This window comes from Grammomys surdaster, unplaced genomic scaffold (genome assembly GCF_004785775.1).
Source record: "Grammomys surdaster isolate TR1022 unplaced genomic scaffold, NIH_TR_1.0 187, whole genome shotgun sequence".
Lineage (NCBI taxonomy): Eukaryota > Metazoa > Chordata > Mammalia > Rodentia > Muridae > Grammomys > Grammomys surdaster.
The window spans coordinates 9,474,403-9,486,649 of record NW_021604632.1 but is presented as its reverse complement, the minus strand read 5'-3'; the positions used below and the strand labels follow the sequence as shown (position 1 = coordinate 9,486,649).

At 46.8% G+C, this 12,247-nt stretch overlaps 1 protein-coding gene across 2 annotated transcripts in view; it reads left to right on the top strand.

Annotated features, from left to right (window-relative positions):
* Pla2g15 (phospholipase A2 group XV) overlaps positions 1-11,384 on the top strand; it is a 16,501-nt gene extending 5,117 nt beyond the window's left edge. Inside the window, exons 3-6 of one of the 2 annotated variants that reach the window (XM_028768589.1) lie at positions 6,945-7,063; positions 7,304-7,402; positions 7,821-8,045; positions 9,484-11,384. In XM_028768589.1, coding sequence (XP_028624422.1) covers positions 6,945-7,063; positions 7,304-7,402; positions 7,821-8,045; positions 9,484-9,995 — 955 coding nt within the window. In that variant the 3' untranslated portion in view covers positions 9,996-11,384. The remainder of the gene's footprint in view (positions 1-6,944; positions 7,064-7,303; positions 7,403-7,820; positions 8,046-9,483) is intronic. The other variant, XM_028768590.1, reaches the window with a different exon arrangement.
* The last annotated feature ends 863 nt before the right edge of the window (positions 11,385-12,247 follow it).

The window sequence follows — 12,247 nt, the reverse complement described above, 5'->3', positions numbered from 1 at the left end:
GCCTCCCCCATCCCTATTCATGGACTCGTAGCGGCTTACCTTCTTCTTTGGGTCCTGGCTAAACCTGCCTCTCCAGCTGGTTGTTCTTTCTGTAATATGTCTACATTTTTGCATATTAACATTCGGACACAGGGGGTCTGATTTATGGCCTTTACTGATAAATCCCCTCCCATTCTCTCTTTAAAGCCTTGCTCTTCATCTGACTCAGTGATTAAGGGTAGAGGCTGCTCGTACAGAGACCCCTAGAGCAGTGGTTCCTAACCTTCCTCGCACTGAGACCCTTTAATACAGTTCCTCATGTCATGGTGATCCCCTCAACCACAAATTTATTTCATTGCTGTTTCATAACTGTGGTTTTGCTACTGTTTATGAATCATTGTAAATATCTAATATGCAGAATATCTGATATGCAACCCCAAAGTGGTTTCGACCCAGACTGAGAACCATTGCCCTAGAAGGCTGGTTCTTGGCACCCACAAGGTAGTTCACAACTGTTCGTAACTTCAGTCCCAGGGGATCTGTTCCCCTCTTTTGGCTTCTTTGGGTACCACACATGTAAACACTCACATATATTAAAAAAAAAGTCAAAAAAAAATCAAAACAAAGCCAAAAATACTGGCCTTTGCTGGCCCCTCACTGTTAACAGATTTTATTGGCAAGGAACCGTGTTTTACCAAATTCAATATAGGAGATTTTTTTTCTAAGTTGAATTTTCTTACTTTTAAAAAACAAACATAGACAGATGAATTAATTTCCTTTAGGTACAAACAGATCAGTGGTGTTCAGAGGATTCAGTTACGAGGGCTAGGAAGTAAGCATTTTAGTTGGATGACAGAGGTTTTAGTGGCCTTGTTGAGTTTTTTGTTTGGTTGGTTTGCTCTGTGAAGCCCTGGCCGTCCTAGAACTCACTCTATAGACCAGGCTGGCCTCAAACTCATAGAGATTGGCCTGCTACTACCTTCTGAGTGCTGAGATTAAAGGCATGTGTCATTACCTGCCCGACAAGTGATTTTTAAAAAAAAAAACGTTTATTTTTTGACAGTTTCATATATATATATATGTATATGTATATGTATATGTATATATGTATGTATATATATTATCATTTAAAAATAATTTTTATATTTTTAAAGTTTACTTCATACATATGATATTTGCCTGTTTGTGCATACGTATACTGCATTCATGCCTGCAGTGGGCAGAGGAAGGCATCAATCTAGAACTGAAGTTATAGATAGTTATGAGCTACCATGTTGATGCTGGGAGTTGAACTGGGAACTCTGCAAGACAGCCATCTCTCTTGTCCCTTTTGAAATTTTTTACTTTTTTTTGTTGTTGTTGTTTTTGAGGCAGGGTTTCTCTGTGTAGCCCTGGCTGTCCTGGAACTCACTCTGTAGACCAGGCTGGCCTCTAGCTCAGAAATCCACCTGCCTCTGCCTCCCAAGTGCTAGGATTAAAGGCGTGCACCACCAATGCCCTGTGAAGTTTTTTACTTTTAATTTTATGTTTATGGGTGTTGAGTGAGCCTGTATGTATGTCTGTGCCCCATGTGTATAGTGCCACAGAAGCCATCAGAGGGTGTCATATCCTACATTACTCTACAATATATCTTTTTGTTTGTTTTTGTTTTTTTTCAAAACAGAAAAACCAACATATCTCACTACATATCTCTGGTTGTTCTGGAACTCCCTGTGTAGAACAGGGTGGCCTCCAACTCAGAAACACCCCTATGCTTACTTCCCAAGTGCTGGGACTAAAGACCTGCTCTGCTACACCCAGCTTATACACTGTATCGTGATCATATCCAGCTCCCTCCAAAGACTTTCATCTCCTTCCTTCATGTTCTCTTCTCTCTTTTGTTTAAGGTTTGTTTATTTTTATTTTATGTGTATGGGTGTTTTGCCATTATGTATGTTGGTGCCATATGTATGCATTGCCCAAGAAAACCAGGAGGTGTTGGATCCTTTGGAACTGGAGTTACAGGTGATTGTTAGCTGCCATGTATGGGCACTAGGGACAGAACCGGGCTGCTCTGCAAGAGCAACCAGTGGTGGTGATCTGCTTTTCCTTTAGAATTATTTTATTAATTTATTTTATGTGTATGTGTGTTTTGCTTCAATGCACATGCTTGGTGCCTGCAAAGACCAGGGGGGGTCCAGGGTCCCCTTTAACTGTAGTTACTAGTTATTATGATTGAACACAAGAGTACTTGAAATTGAACTTGGGTCCTTGGGAAGAGCAGCCAGCTCTCTTAACTGATGAGCAGTCTCTCCAGCCCATGTGTTTTCTCCTTTAAAAAAAAATAATTTTAGAAAATTACATTTATTTATTTAGGGATGAATGCACATGCTATAGCACAATTATATAGGTGACAGGACAACCTGAGGTGTTAGTTCTCTACCTGCACCATGTTCTCAGGGACTGAACTCAGGTCTCAGGTTTGTCAGCAAGTACCTTTGTCCACTGAGCCAACTCACTGGCCCCATCTTTCTTTTCTTTTCTTGCATATATATATATGTATATGTATATGTATATGTGTATATATATATATGTATATGTATATATATATGTATATCACTTTAGTTCTGCCTGCTGGAATGTTCACTGACTTTGTTGGTGTTGGTGTGATCTTATTCAGGCGGCTATAATTGCCATGAGTTCATGTGTGCAGTGTCCTTGTGATGTCCAGAAGACAGCACTTCTTCCCATCTTCCTCATCTTAGATCTTTCTTCTCCCTCTTCCATGATGTTTCCTGAGCCTTGGGCGGTGCTGATGGTAGACATCCCATTTAGGGCTCTTCATTCTGCAGTCCCTTTTGCTCAGCACTTTGATCAGTGTCGTAGTTAGGGTTTCCATTTCTGTGAAGAGACACCATGACCAAGGCAACTCATAAGGACAATATTTAATTGGGGCTAGCTTATAGGTTCTGAGGTGCAGTCCATTATCATCAAGATGGGAGCATGGCAGTGTCCAGGCAGGCATGGTGCAGGAGGAGCAGAGAGTTCCACCTCTTGTTCCAAAGACAGCTAGGAGAAGACTGGCTTCCAGGCAGCTAGAATGAGGGTCTTAAAGCCCATGCCCACAGTGACACACTTCCTCCAACAAGGCCACACCCACTCCAACATCTGGGCTATGTAGCAAGACCCTCTTTTAAAACTAAATAAAGCAAAAGTTTGTTGTACCAGAACACTTCCCCTCCCCCCTCTTTCTCTCTCTATAGAGAGGGTTTCTCTGTATAGCTTTGGCTGGCCTAGAATTCACAAAGATCCACCCGCTTCTGCCTTCTGGGTGCTGGGACTAAGGATGTGCACCACTGCTGCTTAGCACTGAAATCTTAACAACAACAAGGACCAACAAAACAACACCACAGAAGGAGCTAGTAAGGTGGCCCAGTAGATTAAATCACCTGCTTCTCTAGCAGGGGACCTGAGTTTGAGTCCCAGCAGTTACTTGGTGTCTCATAACTGTCATGACTTCAATTCAGTTCCAAGGGATCCAATGCCCTCTTTTGACCTCTGTAGGTATCAGGCATGCATGCGCTGCACGTGTATACATGCAGGCAAAAATTCATACTCATACAGTTAAATTTTAAAAAAGGGATTTGAGACAGGATCTTATTGTGTAGCTTGGGTTGGCCTCCAATTTCCTGTGTAGCCCAGGCTGGAGCTGACAATCATGTATCTGCCTCTTGAGTGCTTGGGATCAAGGGCACGATTTATCAGTCTTCTCATGTGTATGAGTTTCTTGATTGCCTCAGGAGAACGCTTGAATGAAAGACCTACACTATCTAGATTTGTACTGGAATGCTCTTGAGGTCTGCCCCATAATGAACTTGCCAAATGATTAATTTAATTTAGTCCTGAGGCACTCTCTGGAACTGGCATTGTTATTAAACATGCTTTACAGGAAATGGGAGTGTGGCTCAGTGATAAATCGCTTGTGTGACAATCACCTACTTAAGGCTCCGAATTTGAAGCTGGGCGGTGGACAGCCAGGGTTACACAGAGAAACCCTGTCTCGAAAAAACAAAAGAACGACAACAAAACAAAACAAAAGCTCTGAGTTTGATCCTTAAAACCACAACAAAGCAAAATACTTTATTGACAAACTTACTTTATTGATAAAGAAAGATGGAAGCTCAAGAAATTTATAAAATTGACTGCAGCTATTTCATTCCACTGATAAAACACCGAATCAGAATTCAAACTCAAAAACTGTATTATTCTTTCTTTTTCTATTTTTTGGTTTTTCGAGACAGGGTTTCTCTGTGTAGCCCTGGCTGTCCTGGAACTCACTCTGTAGACCAGGCTGGCCTCGAACTCAGAAATCTGCCTGCCTTTGCCTCCCAAGTGCTGGGATTAAAGGCATGTGCCACCACCGCCCGGCTGTATTAGTCTTTTTTTTTTATCTGTTTGTTTGTTTGTTTTTGTTTTTCAAGACAGGATTTCTTTGGCCATTTTTTGTGGACTAGGCTGGCCTCAAACTCAGAGAGTGATCCTCCTGCCTCTCCCTCCTGAGTGTGATATTCTAAAGTTCCCCTTGCAGACAGAAGTCTCTAAAGGCAGAGACTATGTTTCTATTTCTTTGTTGTTTGTTTGTTTCTAGATTTATTTTATGATTTTATGTGTATGAGTGTTTTGCTTGAGTATATGTAAGTGTGTACTGGGAGCCAATGAAAGTGAGAAGAACGTACCAGATCCGCAGGACTGGGAGTGACAGATGATTGTAAGCTACCGTATGGGTGCTGGGAATTGAACCTGGGTCCTCTGTAAAAGCAACAAGTGCTCTTAACAGCTAATCCAAATTGAAGAATATACTTGGTGCTGGCAAATGTTTGTGCTGATTAGAATTTCATCAATTAAATTTTTTCCCAGAGACCTGCTAGCTGGTCGCCTGGGCACCCAGTCCGTTCTGTTGTTTATGCCGCCTTCTTTGTTGGCTCTGTTTGGTGTGTGGTTGCAGCTATTCCTGGGCTGTTGATTTACATTTCTATTTCTGTCTCGGAGACACATGGCCTCAGGTGCTGCCAGTGGAGGCTAAGGCTGATGCTGACAGGAGCCTTTGTCTTCATTGCTCCTTTGGCCTGTTTAGATTTTCATCCTGCACAAAGCTGCCTTGGCTTTTCACAACCGTTTTTTGCACTTTGCTGATATCTACTGAGAGTAGCCTCAGGCCCTATCACAAGATCAATGTTAGGGGTTATCACTGAGGTTTGTTTGTTTGTTTGTTTTTTGAGACAGGGTTTCTCTGTGTAGCTGTGGCTGTCCTGGAACTTGTTCTGTATACCAGGCTGGCCTTGAACTCACAGAGATCTAGCTGTCTATGCTTCCTGAATGCTGGGATTAAAGCATGCACCACCATTTAATATGTATGGATTTTCTGGCTTCTTATATGCTTGTGTGCCAGGTGTGTAGAGTGCCTGTGGAGGCCAAAAGAGGTGGAAGAATCCTCTAGAACTGGAGTTACAGATGGTGTGAATGTGGGTACTGGGACGTGAACTCTGTATCCTCCGAAACAGCAACAAGTGCTCTTAACCACTTGAGCCCTCTCTCTCTAAGCCTTTTGGTAATTGATCTTTAATGATGGTAGGATTCAGGACCACTAGGATTCAGCTTTTCTTGGGCATATTTGCCTCTGGTGTTTCCGATTACTTCTACAAGCCTTGCAGACACCTGGCCTGAGGACTGAGAATCGAGCAGCCATATACTGACTGCTCTGAGTTTGGTTCTGTTTTTTATGGCAACCACAGAAGCTATGCAATGATAAAATCTTGAATTAGTAACTGCCAGTTCTTTGGTAGTGTGATGCAGCAGCAGAACAGTCACGAAGGACTGCTAAGAGGGCAGTCCCTATCTCTGCATTTAGGAATTGGTGGCCACACCCTAGATGTTGCGGCTGCTGGCAGGTCATCTCTCCTTGGAGTTCTGAACGGGTCATGTGGTATGGTCCATTCCCCTTCTCTTTGAGTGGCACACCTTGGGGGAGTGCCCGGTGTCCAGAGCAAGAGGGATCCATCTGGATCCGTCCGGGTCTACAATACAGGTTTCCTCCTGTCTCTCCCCCACCTGCTCCCATCATTCCTCCGGGCCTTGTCCACCCATCTGTATAGGAACCATAGGTGCTCAGGTCCTGAGGTGGCCATACCTGCTGTGTGCTTAAACTCACTGTCTGCTTTGTGATGTGTTAGGAGGGATGGAAGGCACCAGCAAGAGTAGGCTGCCTCCTGGGATCAAGAATGACGTTGTCGGCCTGGCGGTGGTGGCACATGCCTTTAATCCCAGCACTTGGGAGGCAGAGGCAGGCGGATTTCTGAGTTCAAGGCCAGCCTGGTCTACAGAGTGAGTTCCAGGACAGCCAGGCTACACAGAGAAACCCTGTCTCAAAAAACCAAAAAAAAAAAAAAAAAAAAAAAACCCAAAAAACAAGAATGACGTTGTCGATGTGGCTATAACTGGTGCTTCCTTCTGCCTAGTCCAAGGCCCTAATTCTAGGTGAGGGGACACCTGGAGAAGGGAATTTGCTTTGGGGCTCTCCACCCCATTAGTCTCTGGAGTAAGCCTTCTCGTTTGGATTTTGTTATTCTGATCCTCTTTACTGTTTGGGTTTTTCTTTGCTTGTTGATTTGCTGGTCTTTTATATCTTTTATAGCCCAGGCTAGCCTTAAATTTATTTTATAGCCCAGGCTAGCCTTAAATTTATATGTAAATCCTTAGAGGATATCCTCGACTGCCTGATCTTCCCAACTCTACCTCTCAGGTCCATGTACGGCATTGATCTGTGTTTTATAAGCCCGCTTTGTTACCTTTTAAAAAATCTCCTTTAGACCTCAGACCAAATCAGGGCGTGAGACCAGGGTATGATGGCTAAGGTCGCAGGGCAGTATTGAGACATATTGAGCTTAGCAGTACCAGTGAGTTACTCACTCACTATCTTCTCCTGACAGATTGGTTTACAACAGAACATCTCGGGCCACTCAGTTCCCTGACGGTGTAGATGTGCGTGTCCCTGGCTTTGGGGAAACATTTTCTATGGAATTCCTAGACCCCAGCAAAAGGAATGTGGGTATGTAGGTCTTGCTCAGGGCCTCCAAGGTATGTGGCTGGGGGCTCTAGGTTCCGATGGGCCTCTAGAATATGGGAAGTACCACATTGCTTTGAAGGGGTGGCCTGCGAGCTATCTTTGATTAGTGGACGCAAATTCCTTTTCCACTCCTTCAGGGAGACAGATGTCATTGTCTCTGTGGGTGTGGCGTGGGTAGCTAACGGTGGTTATATTTTATGTAACTATGCATTCTGTCCGTAGGTTCCTATTTCTACACTATGGTAGAGAGCCTTGTGGGCTGGGGCTACACACGGGGTGAAGACGTCCGAGGTGCTCCCTACGATTGGCGCCGAGCCCCAAGTAAGGAATCACCCCACTCCCACCCTGTTCCATTCTCTAGGGATTGGGAGGCAGGCATAAGATTGTCTTGGCCACTAATCGTCCTTGGGCTCTCTCTCCATCTGAGTCTCTGGCTTCCAGTGCAGTGGGCACCGCCACCAGCTCTGATCAGTCCTTCCTTGTCTTTCCCTGTTATTCATTCTAGGATTTCTGGGCCTCTGAGTCTTGGCAGGAACAGAGGCTAAGCCTGGGGGTGGGGGTGGGGTGGGGGGAAGGGTCACTTTGTCCTCTCTTTATGAACCTTGTAGGAACTAGTCTGCTCCTGCTTTGTTTCCAGTACTCTCTGCACCCCCTAGTCCTGGCTCTGCTCTGTAGATTAGTGAGTGGTTCAGGTCCCAGGACACTTCCTGCCTGACCCCTGCTTGGCTCTGGCCTGCAGATGAAAATGGGCCCTACTTCTTGGCCCTCCGAGAGATGATCGAGGAGATGTACCAGATGTATGGGGGCCCCGTGGTGCTGGTCGCCCACAGCATGGGCAACATGTACGTGCTCTACTTTCTGCAGCGGCAACCACAGGCCTGGAAGGACAAGTATATCCATGCCTTCGTCTCACTGGGTGCACCCTGGGGGGGCGTGGCCAAGACCCTGCGTGTCCTGGCCTCAGGTAAGACCTCCCTGGCCCCTCATGGATGCCTGTTCCCAGAATGCTTTCTCATACACACGGACAAACACACAGTACTGTATACCTGACTGGCAGAACTTGATTTAATGGGTCCCCTTCTCAAACCTTTCTCAGTCGTTCCCACTTTGCCTCACAGGAGGAAGGCTGACTACAGTATTCTGTTTGAGTTTCACCTGCCTCTGTGGGCAGTTCAGGGAGACAGTAGGTGGTGATCTGGCTGGTGTTTGCTTGGTAGCTGGGAAAGTCAATCTTCTCTTGGGCCTTCTCCAACTGACTTATGTATTTATGACTGAAGGAGCTATCATCTGCAGCCATGAGGCAGGGGGCCTCCTGGTGCAGAAAGAGGCTACCATACCCTCCTCCACCATGACTAAGTGGTAGCCCTTGGGATCCCTTACTTACTAGGACCATCTCAAGAATCCCTAGCTATCTTTCTGCCATCACTGGTACTGCCTGACCCGCTTGCTCATCTGATCGTTACGACCAGGTCAGGTTCATAATCTCCCGTGATCCTGAGTCAAGAGGACAATGACTTCATGGCTTGGTGGCTCAGATGTTTAGATATGGGGAGGATTCACCACAGCCATTTGCTTTTCCATTCCTGGGCTCACAGGAAGAGATGAGGGTACCTTCAGAATGGGACAGGGAGACATGGGAAGGATTCAGGCATTGGCTGTCTCAAAGCCTCCCTGTGAAACCTCTTAAATCTTTGCCTCAGATGTCAGAAACTGCTTTCATCTCTGGAACTCCAGGGGTGGAAGAGATGGAAATCCATGCACTCCTAGGAGTTTCCTTTGCCCCAAGGGTTCTAGTGGTAGCAGGCAAAGCTGAGGCCCTGGGGTCAGCGAGAGATACCACCCTGCTTTGAGACAGTGTTGGATAATGGGTGATGATGGTATTTGAACCAGTGAGTAGCCCCTGTCTGAGTTGCCTCGCCCCCAGAAATCTCACTGGGTAATGGGAAGAGCTGACTCCCGCGGTAGCTCCCTACCCCATTGCCTTGCTTCCAGCAAGCCTGGCCTTCTGGGCCTGAGAAAGGCGTGTGCAGCGTTCAATGTGGTGAAACAAACCACAGCAACAACAACAAAACAGCTGGCCTATTGACTTGAAGCTTCGCCGAGTACACAACTTGTGCCCACAGGCATGATGATGCACACTTAGCAGAGGGTACCCTTCACAGATGAGCAAACACAATAACTTGAGGGGGGAGGTGGGAGTGCTCTCTGAATCTCTGGTGAGGAAATGAAGATGTATGTTTTCCACATACAGAAAGAAAGAAAAGGAAATAAAAGCCAGTGGTATGTAGGTGGGAATGTGATGTTAACTAGCGGTCTAAGGTTATGATTATTGACTGAGCCATTGGTTGGGTTGGTTGAAGCTCCTTCCTGAGTGCAGGCTGATAAGAGCTTTCTGCTTCCAGGAGACAACAATCGCATCCCTGTCATTGGGCCACTGAAGATCCGGGAACAGCAGCGATCTGCTGTCTCCACCAGCTGGCTACTGCCATACAACCACACGTGGTCACATGAAAAGGTATTTGTGTACACACCCACAACTAACTACACACTCCGGGACTATCACCGGTTCTTCCAGGACATCGGCTTTGAAGATGGCTGGTTCATGAGGCAGGACACAGAAGGACTGGTCGAAGCCCTGACGCCTCCTGGTGTGGAGCTGCACTGTTTGTATGGGACTGGTGTTCCCACGCCAAACTCTTTCTACTATGAGAGCTTTCCTGATCGTGACCCCAAAATCTACTTCGGCGATGGCGATGGCACAGTGAACTTGGAGAGTGTCCTGCAGTGCCAAGCCTGGCAGAGCCGCCAAGAGCACAGAGTATCATTGCAGGAGCTGCCAGGAAGTGAACACATTGAGATGTTGGCCAATGCCACTACCTTGGCTTATCTGAAGCGTGTGCTTCTGGAACCTTGATTTCCTACGCCAGGCAGGGCTGCTGGATGGCTGGACCACGGAGCTTCTCTTGGCCTCTTGACTCTTTCGTGGTCTCCAAGCTTGGCAGAGTTTGTGAGCATCATTCAAGGTCCTAAGTCTTAGGAGGCATCTGCCTCCGGGGAATGCTATTTCTCAACCTTCTTATGTAGAATGGCAGTGAAGAAGGAAGAAGTGGGTGTGGACTCGGACATTTGAGGGAAAGAACGCTGCTGCTGCTGGTGAATTGTAACCTCACGCCGGCTCTGGAGGCTGGATTGTGTGGCTCCTTACCCACCTCAGTCTCTAACTTGGGCCGTGCAATCCTCTTAGCTCTCTGGTCTTTCTACTCTAGCTCACTGGACCCTAACCTTCCCGTGAGGGATGTTAGTTACTGAGCTGATGTCCTGCCATGAAAAGTTCCACAGAGATCCTCTGGTGACCTTCCCACACACTGGCCTCAGGTAGCCTACTACACTGGCCATAGGTGGCTAGAACTGCTGGCTTCCCTGTGACCTCGCTGGTAGACATTCTGAGTGTGGGGTCTCCTGGGGGCAATCGGGTAAGCCCCTGCAGGCAGGGCAGTTGGTTGTGTTCTCTCTGGTTCCTCCAGGTTGGATTCTTTACAGCCCGTTCCTACCTCTCATTTAGCAGTATCCTCATTCTGGACTGAACAGCAGAGGACCTCTCAGTTCTGGGGGGCCATGTCCTAGGATTCCTGATCTCCCTGCTCGTGACGTAGATTCCAGTACTGAAGCTGGCTCTGTTGGTTCTGGGACTATAGTTTAAGGGGGAGCAGGGCCTAATGTCATGCCTTCTCATAAGGTTCCTAGAAGAACGTGAGCTCAAGGGAACAACCATGGTTGCTTACAGCTTCCCATGAGCCACCTTAAGAACTCCACCACCGTGGTGCACCCTGCTGTAGGGTCTTTCTACCATCTACTTGGGCTGGCGCAGGGTTGAGAGGTGATAGAGTTCCTGACCAACACTTGCTACCACCAGGCAGCCGAATGGGTTTTGGTTTGCAGGAAACAGTCCAGAGCTTTGAAAGAGCTCCCAAGAGAGCTAGGGACTTAGAGTCTCAGCTAGGGTGGGTTTGTTTGTTTGCCCCGGGGGATGCCACATGGTCTCTGTGTGACAGCAGGGATGGGGAATCTGGGCCTGCCTTAGGGACAGTGGACCTGACTATAAGCTTGGGTCAGCTTTTAAGTTGGGTCTCAAAACCACCTGGAGGTTGGACCACACTGCCTTCCCATATCGTTTCTGGCACTGGACTTCCTTGTTAAGCACATTCCTGTCATCTATCCCTCACCTGAGTGGTGGGACCCCCACTTGGGGCCCTGAGCAAGCTGTACCTCGATTTTGGCAATAAAAGTATTCTGGATGCTGTAAGGATTCCTTGTCCTGCCCTGAGCATGAGGGGAGGGAGCCATGATGTGTGAAGGTGCTGTAGAGGTGGGTGCTTGGTCTGTAACTTTACTGGGGCCTTGCTGGGATCTCAACATTATCCCTCTGCCTTCGCTTCACACTTTGGTCCTCGATTTTTCCACTGGGACCAAGAAACAGACCCAGAGTTGGAGTTGGCCTCCTGTCTTCATCCTGCTTCTGCCCAGTCAGCAATATGTTGCCCCAAAGCTGGGGTTAGAGATAAAGGATAAGCCTGCAAGTGACCCTGGCTGGATTCTGAGGGCTCTTCCTCAGCTTCCAGGTCTGAGCATCCTTCGTGTGGCACTGATTCCCTCGCAGGTTTATAGCAGGCAGGGAAAGCCGATCAGGGTGAGGTAAGAGTGAGACTTGCCTCTGCCTGATGGCTCTGACCATAGGTGCCAGACTAAGACTTTTAGAATCTGGCCCCAAAATAATTTTACTTTGGCCATATTTAAGCACAGCATAACTTGGGGGAAAAATATTCAGATGACAATTTAATTCAGTCCCAAGTGTGTGACAATTTAAGACATGCTTGCATTGAAGCTCTTTGCAAAGTACATGTGGCTTCATCCGTGAGATGGTGTCTTATTGACTTAGAAATAAATAATGCTCAAGATACAGGAGAATGGCTGAAGGAAATATGTTTGCTGGAGTCTCAAGATTGGCCTGGCCCTAAGATAACGTAGAAGTCACTTAGGCCTTTGTGAAGCACAGGTGACATCACTCATCAGAATGGATTTTAAAAGCAATGTTCAAGATTGAGAGGGAAAGCATCCAGGATAAGTAAATTTGGGTAGGTATGGGCTGAGCCTGTCTCATCAGACAGC